Genomic DNA, 13,744 nt, shown 5'->3' on the forward strand with positions numbered 1-13,744 from the left:
CATGTCTGAGCAATGCTCTTATATTCTTCCCTAGGTATTTCTGCAAATTTCCACTTCTTCTTATAAGCTGCATTTTTGTCATGTAGTTTGCTGAAGAGTTCCTTGCTCAGCCAAGCTGGTCTTCTGCCATACTTGCAAGTCTTCCTGTGCATCGGGATGGTTTGTTCCTGCACTCTCAGTAAGGCTTCATAGTTTCATAGTTTCTAGGGTCAGAGGAGACCTGAACAGATCATCAAGTCCGACCCCCTGTCCTAGGCAGTAACAAGTGCTGGGATCATAATACCCCAGCCAGATATCTATCCAACCTCCTCTTGAAGACCCCCAAGGTAGGGGAGAGCACCACCTCCCTTGGGAGCCCATTCCAGAGCCTGGCAACCCTAACGATAAAGTAATTCCTCCTGATATCAAGCCTGAACCTACTCTCAACCAATTTGTGGCCATTATTTCTTGTTATCCCAGGTGGTATCTGGGGAAACAGAGCCTCACCTATTTTCCACTGGACCCTCTGGTGAGTTTATAGACGGCCACCAGATCCCCTCTCAGTCTTCTCTTGTGGAGGCTGAATAGATTCAAGCCCTTTAGTCTATCTGCATAGGGCCTGGCCTGCTTTCCCCTGACCATGTGAGTGGCCCTTTTCTGGATCCTCTCAAGGTTAGCCACATCCCTCTTGAAGTGTGGCGCCCAGAACTGGATGTAGTACTCTAACTATGGCCTGACCAGCACTGCATAGAGGGGAAGGATCACCTCCTTGAACCTGCTTGTGATGCATCTGTAGATGCACGACAAGGTACAGTTAGCCTTACTGACCACTTCCTCACATTGGTGGCTTGTGTCCCTCCTGGAGTCAACAATGACTCCAAGATTCCTTTCAGCCACTGTGTTGTTGAGAAGGGAGTTCCCCAGCCTATAGGTATGTTGCAGGTTCTTCCTTCCCAGGTGCAGCACCTTGCACTTGTCTGCATTGAATTCCATTCTATTCTCATCCGCCCACCCCTGTAACCTGTGTAGTAGATCTAGTTGGATTCTGTCCCTCCCCTCCAGTGTGCCCACTTCTCCCCACATCTTTGTGTTATCAGTGAATCTGGACAGCGTGCTTTCCATGCCCACCTCCAAGTCGCTGATAAAGATGTTGAATAGCACAGGGCCAAGGACTCTCTGGGTGCAACAATCAAGTCAAATTGTCACCCATCTGACTGTGTAGGCATCAATGCTGCAGTCGCCTAGTTTTTTTATGAGCACAGGGTGAGAAACAGTGTTAAGGGCCCTCTTGAAGTCCAGGTAGACAACATCTGCCTCAATGCCTGCATCCAAGGACTTTGTGACCTAGTCGCAAAAGGAAACAAGGTTAGCCAGGAAGGATCTGCCTGCAATGAACCCGTGTTGGTTGCCCCTGAGCATTACCTCCCATACTTCCTTTAAGTACAGCCAGTTCTCCTAGACTCCTCTCCCCATCAGACTGGCTTCCCAGGGGACCCTGCCCACGAGTTCCCCAAGTGAGTCAGAGTCTTCCTTTCTGAAGTCCAAGGTCCTTACTCTGCTTCTCTCCATCCTTACTTTCCTCAGGATCCTGAACTTAATCATCTCATGGTCACTGCTGCCCAAGTTGCCAGCCATTACTACATTCCCCACCAATTCTTCCCTGTTTGTGAGCACCAAGTCAAGAAGAACATGGCCCCTAGTTGGCCACTTCAACACTTGCATCAGGAAGTTGTTCCTAGTACTCTCCAAAAACTTCCTGGATTGCCTGTGAACTGCTGTATTGCCCATCTAGCAGATGTCAGGATGATTGAAGGTCCCCCATGAGAACCAGGGTCTGTGACCGGGAAACTTCTGCTAAGAAAGCATCATCTACCACTACCTCCTGGTCTGGTGGTCTGTAGCAGATACCCACCTTGACATCACCCTTATTCCTCTCCCCTCTAACCTTAACACAGAGACTTTCAACAGGCCTATCTCCATTTCCATAGTGGAGCTCTCAATTATATGTGGTCATGCACGCCAGGAGAATTAGATTTTCAGCAAAATAACTTTTTTTTCATGGGCTCTCAGAGAGGAGATGAAAGGATCCGAGACGTAACCCACAGACTGCTTTCAAATAATGATTAGACTCCTCTTTCCAAATCCTTCCTCTTTCCAAACCTTTTCCAAAGGACATAGCTTCACATCATCAATCTTTTGAGGGAATTTTTACTATCACTTAATATTAGGAAATTGTTATTATAGGGCATTCAATATTTCTGAGAAGTCTTAGTATGAGAGGAGCTCATCCTAGCTTTTGTCAGTGAATCTTTTCAGCAAAATGTTCAGCATTCTCATCTGATCATAGTTTCTACCTAGGGTAGAAGCTATTGGTTAACAGTCCCTGAGTTCATTTTGTTGGCTAACAGGAAGAGACCTGTGAATGAGAGAATCTAACATAGTTGAGTGACTGATGTATGCTAGAAATTAGTAAATATTTAAACTATGTGTTGATGTATGCTTGTAGTTGCTTAATATTTAGACTATATATAGATGCATGTTTTTAATTACTTAATATCTAAAAATAGCTCTGTGACAGTTCTTTTTGGTCTTGTTCTTGGTTTTGGTCTTTTGCACATTTTTATAAAAACCTGAAGTGCACATTCCCAATTCCTTGTAAGGTGGATTGGCATGTTTGTCTTTGCTGCACTGCAACAAGATGCAATTAACTGTCTTCTATGACAACTGTTTTAAAGAATGCTGAATAGAAGTGCTTAGCTTTTATTTTTTGCCTGAGAATTGAGAAGACTCTTCATTTGTAAACTATGAAAGAATGGAGGAAAAAGCTTTATAGTGAAGTTATAAAGTACCCATTAGCAACATATATACAAAAAGGAATTCTGAATCAGCTTTATCTTTTCCTTTTTAGTTATTTTGAGTAACCAGTTTAGAAGTGCTTATTATCTTCCACTGCTAAGGGAAGGTTGGGTTAGCTGACCTCCTAGGTTGTTCTTTCTTGATTACTACATCTTTGAAAAAGTATGCTGTTGTCAACATTTATGTGAGTAAGAACTACATACACTTGATGGAAATTGTCCACAGTTCTAGAACTGTCTGGGTTTCTACAGAGCTTGATGCTTTTTGCCAACCCCCGCCCCAAATGACAAATCTAGTTATTACCAGTACATAGCTTCTAAATATTTCATACAATTAATAAAAGTCCTTAATATAGAAAACAAAAAAGCAAGAAGGTAAATTATTTGATATGTTGACACTTATGAACTATATTATGAAGATATTTATACTTGAATAAGCATGTTATAACATTGTAATTTATCGCATTGCACATTTTCCTTTCAGTCAAGGAGTATTGCAAAGTAATATTTCCATATGAAGCACAGAATGATGATGAACTGACAATCAAAGAAGGTGATATCGTCATGCTTCTCAGTAAGGTAAAAGTACCATTTTCCTTCTATAAACAGGAATACAGCTTTCAAAAATATGCATCTTCTATCTCCTCTGTTGAACACTTATTTTCCATTTGCGCCTTTGATAATCTCTGTGTTAGCTGTGGAAACTATATGGTTTTGCTAATAGAGGATTACAAAGAGTTGAGGAAAAATTTTGTTGTTGACTTCAAAGCTTCATTTGATAAAATGAAGTAAAGCACACTGTATGTCTGTTCAGTTTATCGGTAATTATAATTCTCATTTAGTTTGCACCCTGTTTATAGATCTTCATTAATGAGGGATTCGTTTCATTTGTTAATGCAACAGAATGAGAATAGACTGGAAGAATGGTAAATACAGTAGAAGTGCACTGCTGTTTGTGCAGTATGTCTGAGTGACTTTGAGGGGCAGAAAATAATTCATCTTCTGAAAACTCACTTTTATTAAATGACAGACACTGAGTAATCCAACTTTTACTAAAGTGAAACAAATTAAATAGATGAGAGATTTGGAAACCACATATTTTATATCAGGGGTGTCAAACTAATCTGGCCCAAATTATGTGGGACAGGTCCATAGGCTGGATTGGGTCCACTGTGAGGGCAAGCACGGCTTGCTTCCTGGACTGGCTAGATTTGGCACAGTATGCAGACAGCATCCCAGGCCCTGTGCACCCTGTCTGGGTCAACTCTCAAAAGCAAGGGACAGCTCTGGCAGCAGGGTTAGGAGGTTTCATGGGATGGATCCAATCCATCCGTAGGTTGTATCATTTACACCCCTGTTTTAGATAAACAGAAATTCTCTGAAATACTAAGATTGCATTAATGTTACAGAGGCCCAAACTGGTGAAAACACTAAATATTTACCTAATTCTAATTTGTGTGTGTGTGTGTGTGTGTGTGTGTGTGCGCGCGCACGTTTAGAAGTAGCCAAAATTCTGCCAGGTCCTTAAAATCTGGTTTATGTAAAAGTTTGTTTATATGTGAGGTAGTGTTGGAGCATTGTTGATAGTCCATGAAATGTGCAAGGGGTAATTTTTTTGGTGATTTTTGTATCTACCTGGGGCTTACAATAACCAGAGTCTGCACTTTAGGCGGCAGCAGTGAGGCAGGGTCTGGGTCAGCTGTGGCAGCAGCAGCAAACACCCCTTTTGTATCTCCTCAAAGTTGGCACCCTTATCAGTGGTCCGGTTGCCAATCCTTGGTTGCACTGCTGGGATCAACTGTATATTTGGAAGAGATGTTAGACAACTTTTCAAGCACCAGGTGCCCTTCCTCATTTGTTAGTTCTTTGCCAAACTATTTCATTGGGCAGGGTAATGACAGAAGTTGATCAGAGTTTTTATTGGGAAGTGTCTCAAATAGAAGTATATGAATAATGTAATGAGTGGGCAACAAACCTAGTATCTGGAAACTAGCTGAAGACTTGCTTGTCATTGCTTGTTCTCTGTTTGACAGAGATAATCTATAGTAATTTATCCAGCTTCCATAAGGAGGCAATATATTTAATTTTCTAGCAGGTAGCGTAGTGGCATGTGCTTTTAGAATGCACACTTGTGTTAGATTTGTTTTTAGATCTGCAATATTTCAGTATGCAAACAGCCAATATTCTAATATATTATAATGTTAAAGATAAACACACACACGTTTGTGTGTGGGTCAGACCAGTGGGTCATGTAGCTCAGCTTCTGTCTCTGACAGTGCCAGGAGTGGATGCTTTAGAGTGGAAGTACTGAACTAGGTTGGTCTAAAGTGATCTATCCCCTATTCATTACCCTCCCTGGCATCTACTGTCATTGTTTTAGAGATTCTGGAAGACTGTTTTGTTTAATATCTATCAATGGACCCTATCATCATATGAATTTATCTAGATGCTTTTGAACCTGGTTGTACTATCTGCCTTAACTACCTTCTCTGGTAATGAGTTCCACAACTGAAGCCGAAGGATGACTATAGAGAATTTCATGATTAGAAACGTGTCTGCACATGCACCATGTACAATTCCTAATTCCTGTGGGAGTGTCTATGTGAATTCTAACTGCACAGTAGCTGAATAATACTGTGCAGTAGGATATTTCAGCACAAACAGTGCTGATATGCTACTGGACAATATTATTAGGCAACTGCTCAGTAGTGTCACTAAAAAGGCATTTGCTGGCACTACTGCATAGTAACTCCAGTTACTGAGTAGCAACAACCGCCCAGTAGCGCCTGGTGTAGATACACCCTATATGTAGGTATTGTATGCGAGTGATAAACACACACACAAATTGAGAAATGTTTCTGTCTTAAAGAAAATATGATACAATTCCAGGACCTATTGATAGATAAGTTTTTGGGTACAATTCAGCCTCGGCCCCTGATCATCAGGGGCCGGGGCTGATGGGAAGTTTTCATAGATTCAGAGATATTAGGGTCAGAAGGGACCTAAGTAGCTCATCGAGTCCGACCCCTTGGGGTCAGATAATCCCAGCCAGGTTAGTGATGGGAAGTCTGTGAAATGATTATGATAGCTCAAAGCTGGTGGGAATCCACACCTATCCAAACAGCCCCAAAAGTTGGAGGTGCAGTCTGGTAAATGGTCATGGCTCCTAGATAGCTGTGTTAGGGTTGCATGCAACTCTCACATTCAGATTTACATCCATCGTATACTTGGAGAGCTTTCATTGAAAGAAAACTGTTACTTTATATATAAGATTATTTTTAAATTTAGTAAAGAACCTACAAAACTGAAAAAATGGGTCAATTTGTTTTTGGAAATGTTTATAATAAATAATTCTAATTAATTGAAAGCTATATGTATAAAATATGAGATCCTTATTAGGGGAGCCATACCTTTGAATTTCTTGGGTGAGGGTTGGGAGGGCATAGGATATCATGGAGTAAAATAAACCTAGGAATTACAGTTTAGTAAATTTACAGGGAGATTATAATTTATAGAATTTGACTGAAACTAAAAGGTGACAATAGATAATGTAATGATTTGAATTAAATTGGGTCTTATTTTATATGTACTTAGGACATAAACCTAAAGTATAATTATATTAAGTACTCATTGAAATAAGTGGGGATCTGAATCACAATTGCTTCATTTCAGTTTTCTTATTTATTTTACTGTATAACGTTTTAGTTCACTTGGTTGAAGTCATTTCAGACTGATTTACTTTTTGGAGCAAATTAAAGATGACAGAGTAATCACACACATTTTTAATCCTAAATGATTTCAAGCAGCTTTTGCAAAAATGAACCAGACATCTTAAATAGATATATAATATACCATTCCTGGGCCTCAAATAAGATACCTTCAAATATTTGAGAGACTATAAAATGTCTAAAATGTAATTATTCCAAATCATCATAAACATAACACATCTTTCTATCATACCCGTCTAGTTCTTTTCCTTTAAATTTTTAGTTTTGTGGAATAGTTTGTTAATAGTTTATTAGGTATCATCTCCCCTCTATCTTCTCCCATCTTTTTTCTATTGTTCTTTGTGCGTGAGTAATATGAAAATGTATTATTAGAAAATAATACAAGACAGCATTAGCTTTTTTTCTATCAGAAGTTAGTGGCGGGGGAAGAAAGGTGACCACTGACCCTGGCAGACAAAGACAGTAGGGGATCTTGGGGAGAGACAACACCCAAACTTATACTTAAATTCTGTTGGTTTAATTGTTGGTTTTCTGTTGGTTTAATTTCAGTTGTGCAAAATTAACATACCACTAATGATTGTATGTGACAGAAAAGGAATTAATTTCATCTTTAAGATTTGAAGTTAGGAGTTTTAGTTCACACTTAACACTGAAGATTTGACAGAACCAGAGTTAAAAAGGTTGAAGGCCATCTCATGCTTAGCATCCTATGAGACTAGTGTGGTTAATTTGTGGTTTCTGTAGCCACCAGCACACAAGCAAGTGAGGTCACTAGCATCATGTCTGGTTAGTCCTAATGACCAGGTGCCCACCTACAGCAGGGTTGACTTGCAGGGTGGCCTCTGACAGAAGTCAGGTGCAAAGCCCACAGTCACATGTCTCAGGCTGTTGCAAGATACCTCTTCTTTGTGCCACTGCTCTCAAGAGCTGAAAAGAAGCTATTTAAATGGTCAGTTTTGTTCCTTGAAAGCTGATTGGAAAAGATTGAGGGTTAAAAATGAGTGGGGACAATCAATTGAAAGATTTATAGCAAATCACCTATAAAAATGGCTTGATAGTAGGTGGTTAGAGGAGCAACTGTGTAGCAAGAGAACAAGCTGACATGGAAGTGGAGACCTGCTCTATGCTACCAAGGACTGATTTTATTGTTAGGTTGAGCTGCAGCTACCTCATTGTTTAAATTCTTCAGAGTTTCTTGTAATTTGGTTAGCTCCTGCCAATACGGTACTGTTTGGAAAGTCTCCTGTCTGTGGACTCTGCCAACGTGTTATTCTGAATGTTGTTTCTACCTCTCCAAAAACTGTTATCATGTTTGAGCTTACATTTCTGGTAATTTCTGTACAACTACTTTAAAAAGTTAAAACAACCCAGATATAGAGAAATTACCTTCACATTCAGCGGCAATCATGCTGTTGATATGCCTACAGTATGCTAAGTATTTTCCAAAGGAAGAAGGACAGCATGACAATGGATAAGTGAGCAGCAAATAAGCAGTTAATTTAACAAATGTAAATGTAAATGAATGGAATAAAATACTTTAACCATGTTCAAGTTATTCTTCAAGACTGGCAGTGTATCAGTAGCTTTTCTGGAAGCATCATTCCATGACTTCATTGGAGCCTTTGCAGATAATGGGTGCTTACATATGTAAAATAAATAAAAAATTGGTGCTTTACTTTAAACATGACGCTCCCCCTATGTCAAGCCCAGCACCTTCCCAGAAGAGGTATAGTGTTAGCTGGACCAGGCTCGCCCAAAGTCTATATAGATCAGGTGCTTTAGTGGGGCTTTTTTGGCACTTTTATCTAATAGGTGATTAGATCAGCTGTTAGATAAAAACACCAAAAAGCCCTGCTGAAGCACCTGCTCTATACAGATGCTGCAGATCCAGGTTGAATTAATGTGCTGCTTCTTCTGATAACACCAGTGTCTCCACTCTCAAAACAATAGGAAAAGGAAAAATAATGTATTACAACATGTAGGCTATCATAATTTAACCAACATGCATGTCATTATATGTATGTGTCTGCTTAAAGCACACAGCATGTATGATTTACCATATTCTGTGGACTGTAATTTTTTAGATATCTCTTTATTGATCTTCTGTAGAGTCTCTGCCCAAACAAAGAAAAAACATAGGTTTGACAAAAGAAACCAGCCTTGGTATCCTTATACTCTAATAAAGTTGAACAGAGATTCTTCACTGATGGATGTATTGAGCAATTAAAAGACTCATTAAGTTGTCAATGAATATTACACGCTGGTCTGGCAACTGATTTAAAATGCAAAGTTCATCTAAAATGGTTTGACTGTGCTTTTGTTTTAGATTTCATGTGACCTTATGTCTGTAAGAAGTAATTTGCATAGCTTTTCTACTAACCAGTAGTAAAATCAGAGTATCATAATGAAGCTGAACTTGCCTCCTTGGATGAAAAGTTAAACAGGAATCGTGCTAATTTTGGTTTTTACCCATCCTTTCTAAAAGTTTAATTTAAAATTAGTAAGTTATGAATGCCTAGAAACTGCTTCCTCCAAGTGTAGCTCTTTATCCTTGAAAACTCTCTGTGACATTACAGTCATCCCTTGAAATGGAAGTCATGATTTATCCTTTCTACTGTACACTAGTCAGTTAAAAAACAAAAGAAACACAATCTTGCATAGAAATCATTTGGAAGAAAAGAAAAAAAATATTCATGAGTAACTTTATGGAAGGCCATAGTCATTTACGTTTTACCTTTAGAATGCAGTTGATGTAAAATAGTTAATTGTATTCAGATGAGACTACAATGTTAATTTAAGTAAGTAAATTTTAACAGATAAAATGAAACTTACATTATTCCACATAGACAGGGTAATTAAAATGAGTCAATATTATACTACTTTTTTGGAATTCTTTATTCCATTTGCTTCATACTCCTTGTTTTTTGTTAATCAATTTGTAATCTTTTTTGCTAATTTCAGTTCTTTTGGCCTGAATTCTGCCAGCACAGATAAAATAGAGATCAGATTTGTAAAGACTAGTAGCTATCTGTAAAAGTCACTTAAATGTTGAAACCAATACTTCGTTGACCAGATTGATTGAATTCTGTGAGATGTCTGGTGACCAGGAAAAGTCCTTGCTTACAGCATTTCCCAAGTACTCAGGAAGACTACAACTGTGGTATTGGGCCAGTGGTACTGAATTTCATTTTCTTCCATTCTGTCACACCTATATAAGGTACAAATAGGTCATGTGTGTTAGCAGCTTGAATTGAGGATTTGACTAGGCTGAATATGGTAAATTAGCTCTGTTTCTTTCAGTAGTAAGCTATCCCAGTTTTACTTAACACAGTTTAAGAGTGAAAATACAGTTACCACTTGTCAGATGCCTCTACAGTATGTCTCCCACCCATTTTAAATCTTAAATTATTTGTTTATTTATTCCCCTCGTATAGTTACAGTGTTTTAGTGTAACTAATCATATTTACTCTGCTTCTTGAGTTTGACTTTATTACTAACTCACTTGCTAACTCACTAACTACTCGGCACTTGCTGCTGCTAATGTATCTTTGCGGGGCTAGTTCTTCCCTTAGTAATGCACAAAACAGAACTTACTTTTGGAAGTTAGAATTGGCTTGGGAAAAATGCATCTCCTTTGGAAATCAGCTGGTTTAATTTGTAGGAAAAATAAAGTTCTGAGGATTAAAAAAATAGTGTGGCCAACTGAGGTGATCAAGCCTCATATTCATTAACCTTTAAGATTTCCACTGTCCTGCATGAATTCTTTAGCTGAGGCTCATAGAAATTTCATCCATTGATTTATTTCCTACCAGCAAAACATTTGCTTATATAACCTTAGTCACTTAAGCCTCATTTTAGAATGGACTGAGTGAAGGTTTTACATTGGAAAGGACAAAGGCTGCACATAAAGTTTAAGTGTTAGTATGAGGAAGGGGTACAGCATTACATCAGTGTGCAAAGGCAAGCCAGGAACCATACTGTTTGACCCAGACATTAAAATTGGCTATTATTCTGAATATGTTAAAATATGTTAAATTAGTTGGAGAACAGAGGTCTGTTAATTGGTGTTTAACTCAGGAAAGACCTTAATTGGAAACTACAACTCAAATGTTAACCTTAGGAAGCAGCAGAACTTCAGGTTTCCCTGTCTCTAGTTACATTACTTCTGGAAATGTATTTGTCAAGATTCCCATATAGCTTTCTGATATAGAGAGAAAAATGTAGTGAAATAAAGTTCCAGGATTTTAACACACTTAATTTGCTTTCTCAGACCCTATGTCAGTTTGTTTCCTCCATTGTGGCCGAATTTTTATCTTAATTGCAATCTCATCTTTAGTGTTTAGACTTACCTCTTCAACAAAAATTTCACACTGCTAGTAACTTAACTGGAACACGCATCTCAGAATCTCTATTGATTAAATACTAGTTCAGACTTGTGCTGAGAGAGAATAGATCTCCCTGAAAGCCAGGAACACCTGCAATACAGTTAGTAGCCTGTCCCTTATCACTGAAAGGATGAGTTTGCTACTGAAGTTATTATCCTCTCTGCCTTTCTGTCTCTCACATTAGAGTATACACTAAACCTTTCTTATTAAAATTGTTTATTTGTGTAAATTATTTATAGTTTCACTTCAGAACAGTTTTAAGACCTTACCACTCACTCTTGATAGATTTTCAGATTTCATTAATCTTTTAATATTCATAAATCCAAAAAAATATAAAATTGTGTATTTTTTACCTTTTAAGCAATCCATCACATTTTGTAATATGCGCTATATATAAAAGTATCAAAGTATCAAAAACTAGCAAGTTCTTAAAGAAAAAATATGTATTTCCAAGTACCTTTCAATAGGATAGCCTTACCAATTCCTGGAGTTTGTTTCAAGTCCTCACTTTGTTGTGTTGTATACTACTTTAAAAAGTAGGGTTAGGTATTTGACCGGTCAAATAAAGTTTGGTCTATTGACTGGTCAAATATTGGTAAAAAATTGTCAATAGGTCCAAATAATACATAGAAAAGGCACAAATTGTCTGTTAAGAGATGTGTCAAAAAACAACAATACAAATCATTTCTGTCAAGAAAACTACAAAAAAATGTAGTTGTTTTGTAAAATTGCTATAATCTTTGACTGGTCAAAAAATATGCAGTTAATTGACAATATTTAACTGGTCAATTGACTGGTTTTGCCAAGGCAAAAAGGTTGTTCAGGTGCTCCATATAGATTTTTTGTGATACAGGAATTAACACATTTAAACATGTACAAGAAATAGCAAAGGATGCTTTTACTGGTGCAGTGTTTCCACACTTATTGAATGAGCTGGTAATCTTTATTGATACACTTAATTTAGGCAGAAAAGACTGATGATAGTCTTGATACCAGAAGAGGCAGGGGAGGGAATGCCATTACACAGGACAGTTATCCAGAAGGTGTTATCTATTTCAAGAATTTATGGAATTCATTTTATAGTTAATCATAAAGTTTTAAATCATTCTTAATATAATACCCAAGTAAACAGAGCCAAGTTTGTGGTAATAACTGCTTTTCTTGGAGGAGTCTAGAACATGAACACTTAAGAATGCCTGTATTAGATTATATTCCCTCATTCTCCTTTGGTATCAATATAGTGAATGCATTGAGTGAATTTAATAGTTTCATTTATTAGATTCATTATTAGAAACTAATATATTATACATGAGAGAGAGGAGGGAGTTTTAAATTTTCAGTCCATTTTGAAAGTCCCTTTGCATTCCTACATGTGAAGTATTTAAAGATAAGAAAGAAAAGTACTGTTCAAGGAACTGCAATAGCTTCACATTATAAAGGTAAAAAATAGACTTTTTGTTCATTATTTTTTCAGTATGAGATTGCTTTATTGTATTTTATCTGTTTTTAAAAGGCAAAACAAAATTACCCCTTAAATTTGATTTTTAAAACAGTGGTGGGGATTACCTAAGTAGGTAACTGGTTAGTGTTTATAGATCTAAAAGATGTATATCTTTACACTCATTGGGCGTGTCCACACATACAAGCACATGCACTTGCAGCAGCTCAAATAGAAATGGTGCAAATTTGAGCCGGGGCTTTTTGCCTCAGCTCACATGCCCAGACATGCACTTTGGTGTGGGGCAAATTGTGCCAATTGGGGCAAAATAACCTTGCCTGGCTCTTCTCGGATCTGCAGCCAGGGGGAGCTAGAGCCTGGGACCAGCACCGGTACTGTGCTGGCCCCGGCAGTATAAAAACCTGCCCTAGCAAGCAGCTCAGGTCTACTCCTTCTCAGAAAATTCTGGGGCCCTGCCAATTGGTATCTGGGGATACTAGTCCCTTGTCAGCTGGACTGCTGCAGCAGCATCCCAAATCCATTTTTTTAAATAACCCAAAATACATGTTCTTCCACAATTAGAACAAAAGACCATGACAGAGATCAGTTGGGCAATGCTTTATTGATATATTTACAATGTTAAAGCAATTTGGAAACCTACCAGTGTCTCCCAGGCACCCTGCAGGGCCACAGGCCCCCTGTGCAGGATCCAAAACTTACCCCCTGCAGCAGCAGCGGGAACGGGGCACTCGGAGCCCACTGCTGGCAGCTACCACCCCCTGCAGACCCCCCCCTGCGGAGTGGCACAGCTCCGAACAGCTCAGAGCCAGCGCTGCCTGTGCTACTCGTTGCGGACTGGTGCCACTCACAGGTGTCACCCATGGGCTGGTGCCACTCACAGGGACTACTGCACGCTGTGCCGGGTCCTGCTGCCATGGAACCAGCCCAACCTGGCAGCACAAGCCACCCCAGTGCCAGCAGGGCCTGGCTTGGCTCAGCATGCTGTCCCTGCGTGCTGCACTGGATCCTGCCTCCGGTGCAGCGCTGCTGCCCCTGTGGTGCCTGCGGGGAGGAGACTTGCAGTGGGACCTGGCCCAGCATGGCTCGTTAGCCCAGCTTTACACCAGAGTAGGACACGTGGCTTTGGGAGACTCAGCTCATGTGCAAACGTACAGTAGCTGTGCAGCCTGGGCTGGATCAGGTTGGGTCGAACCAGCGGGGTGCATTTTCAATGAGGCTCAGACACACCTGAGCCTTATGGAAAACACACCCTGCCGGCCCAGTCCAGTCCAGGCTGTGGAGCTCGGTGCCGCGGCCGCTTGCCATCCCCTGGCCCTGCACACCCCTGGGGAGGAGGCT

The 13,744-nt window shown here is 39.4% G+C and overlaps 1 protein-coding gene across 12 annotated transcripts in view; it reads left to right on the forward strand.

Annotated features, from left to right (window-relative positions):
- Positions 1–13,744, forward strand: part of SH3KBP1 (SH3 domain containing kinase binding protein 1) — a 361,711-nt gene that overhangs the window by 272,734 nt on the left and 75,233 nt on the right. For all 12 annotated transcript variants that reach the window (XM_059720873.1, XM_059720872.1, XM_059720874.1 and 9 more), the window contains one exon: positions 3,319–3,413. In XM_059720873.1, coding sequence (XP_059576856.1) covers positions 3,319–3,413 — 95 coding nt within the window. The remainder of the gene's footprint in view (positions 1–3,318; positions 3,414–13,744) is intronic.

The sequence above is a fragment of the Alligator mississippiensis genome, chromosome 1 (genome assembly GCF_030867095.1).
Source record: "Alligator mississippiensis isolate rAllMis1 chromosome 1, rAllMis1, whole genome shotgun sequence".
NCBI classification, from domain to species: Eukaryota; Metazoa; Chordata; order Crocodylia; family Alligatoridae; genus Alligator; species Alligator mississippiensis.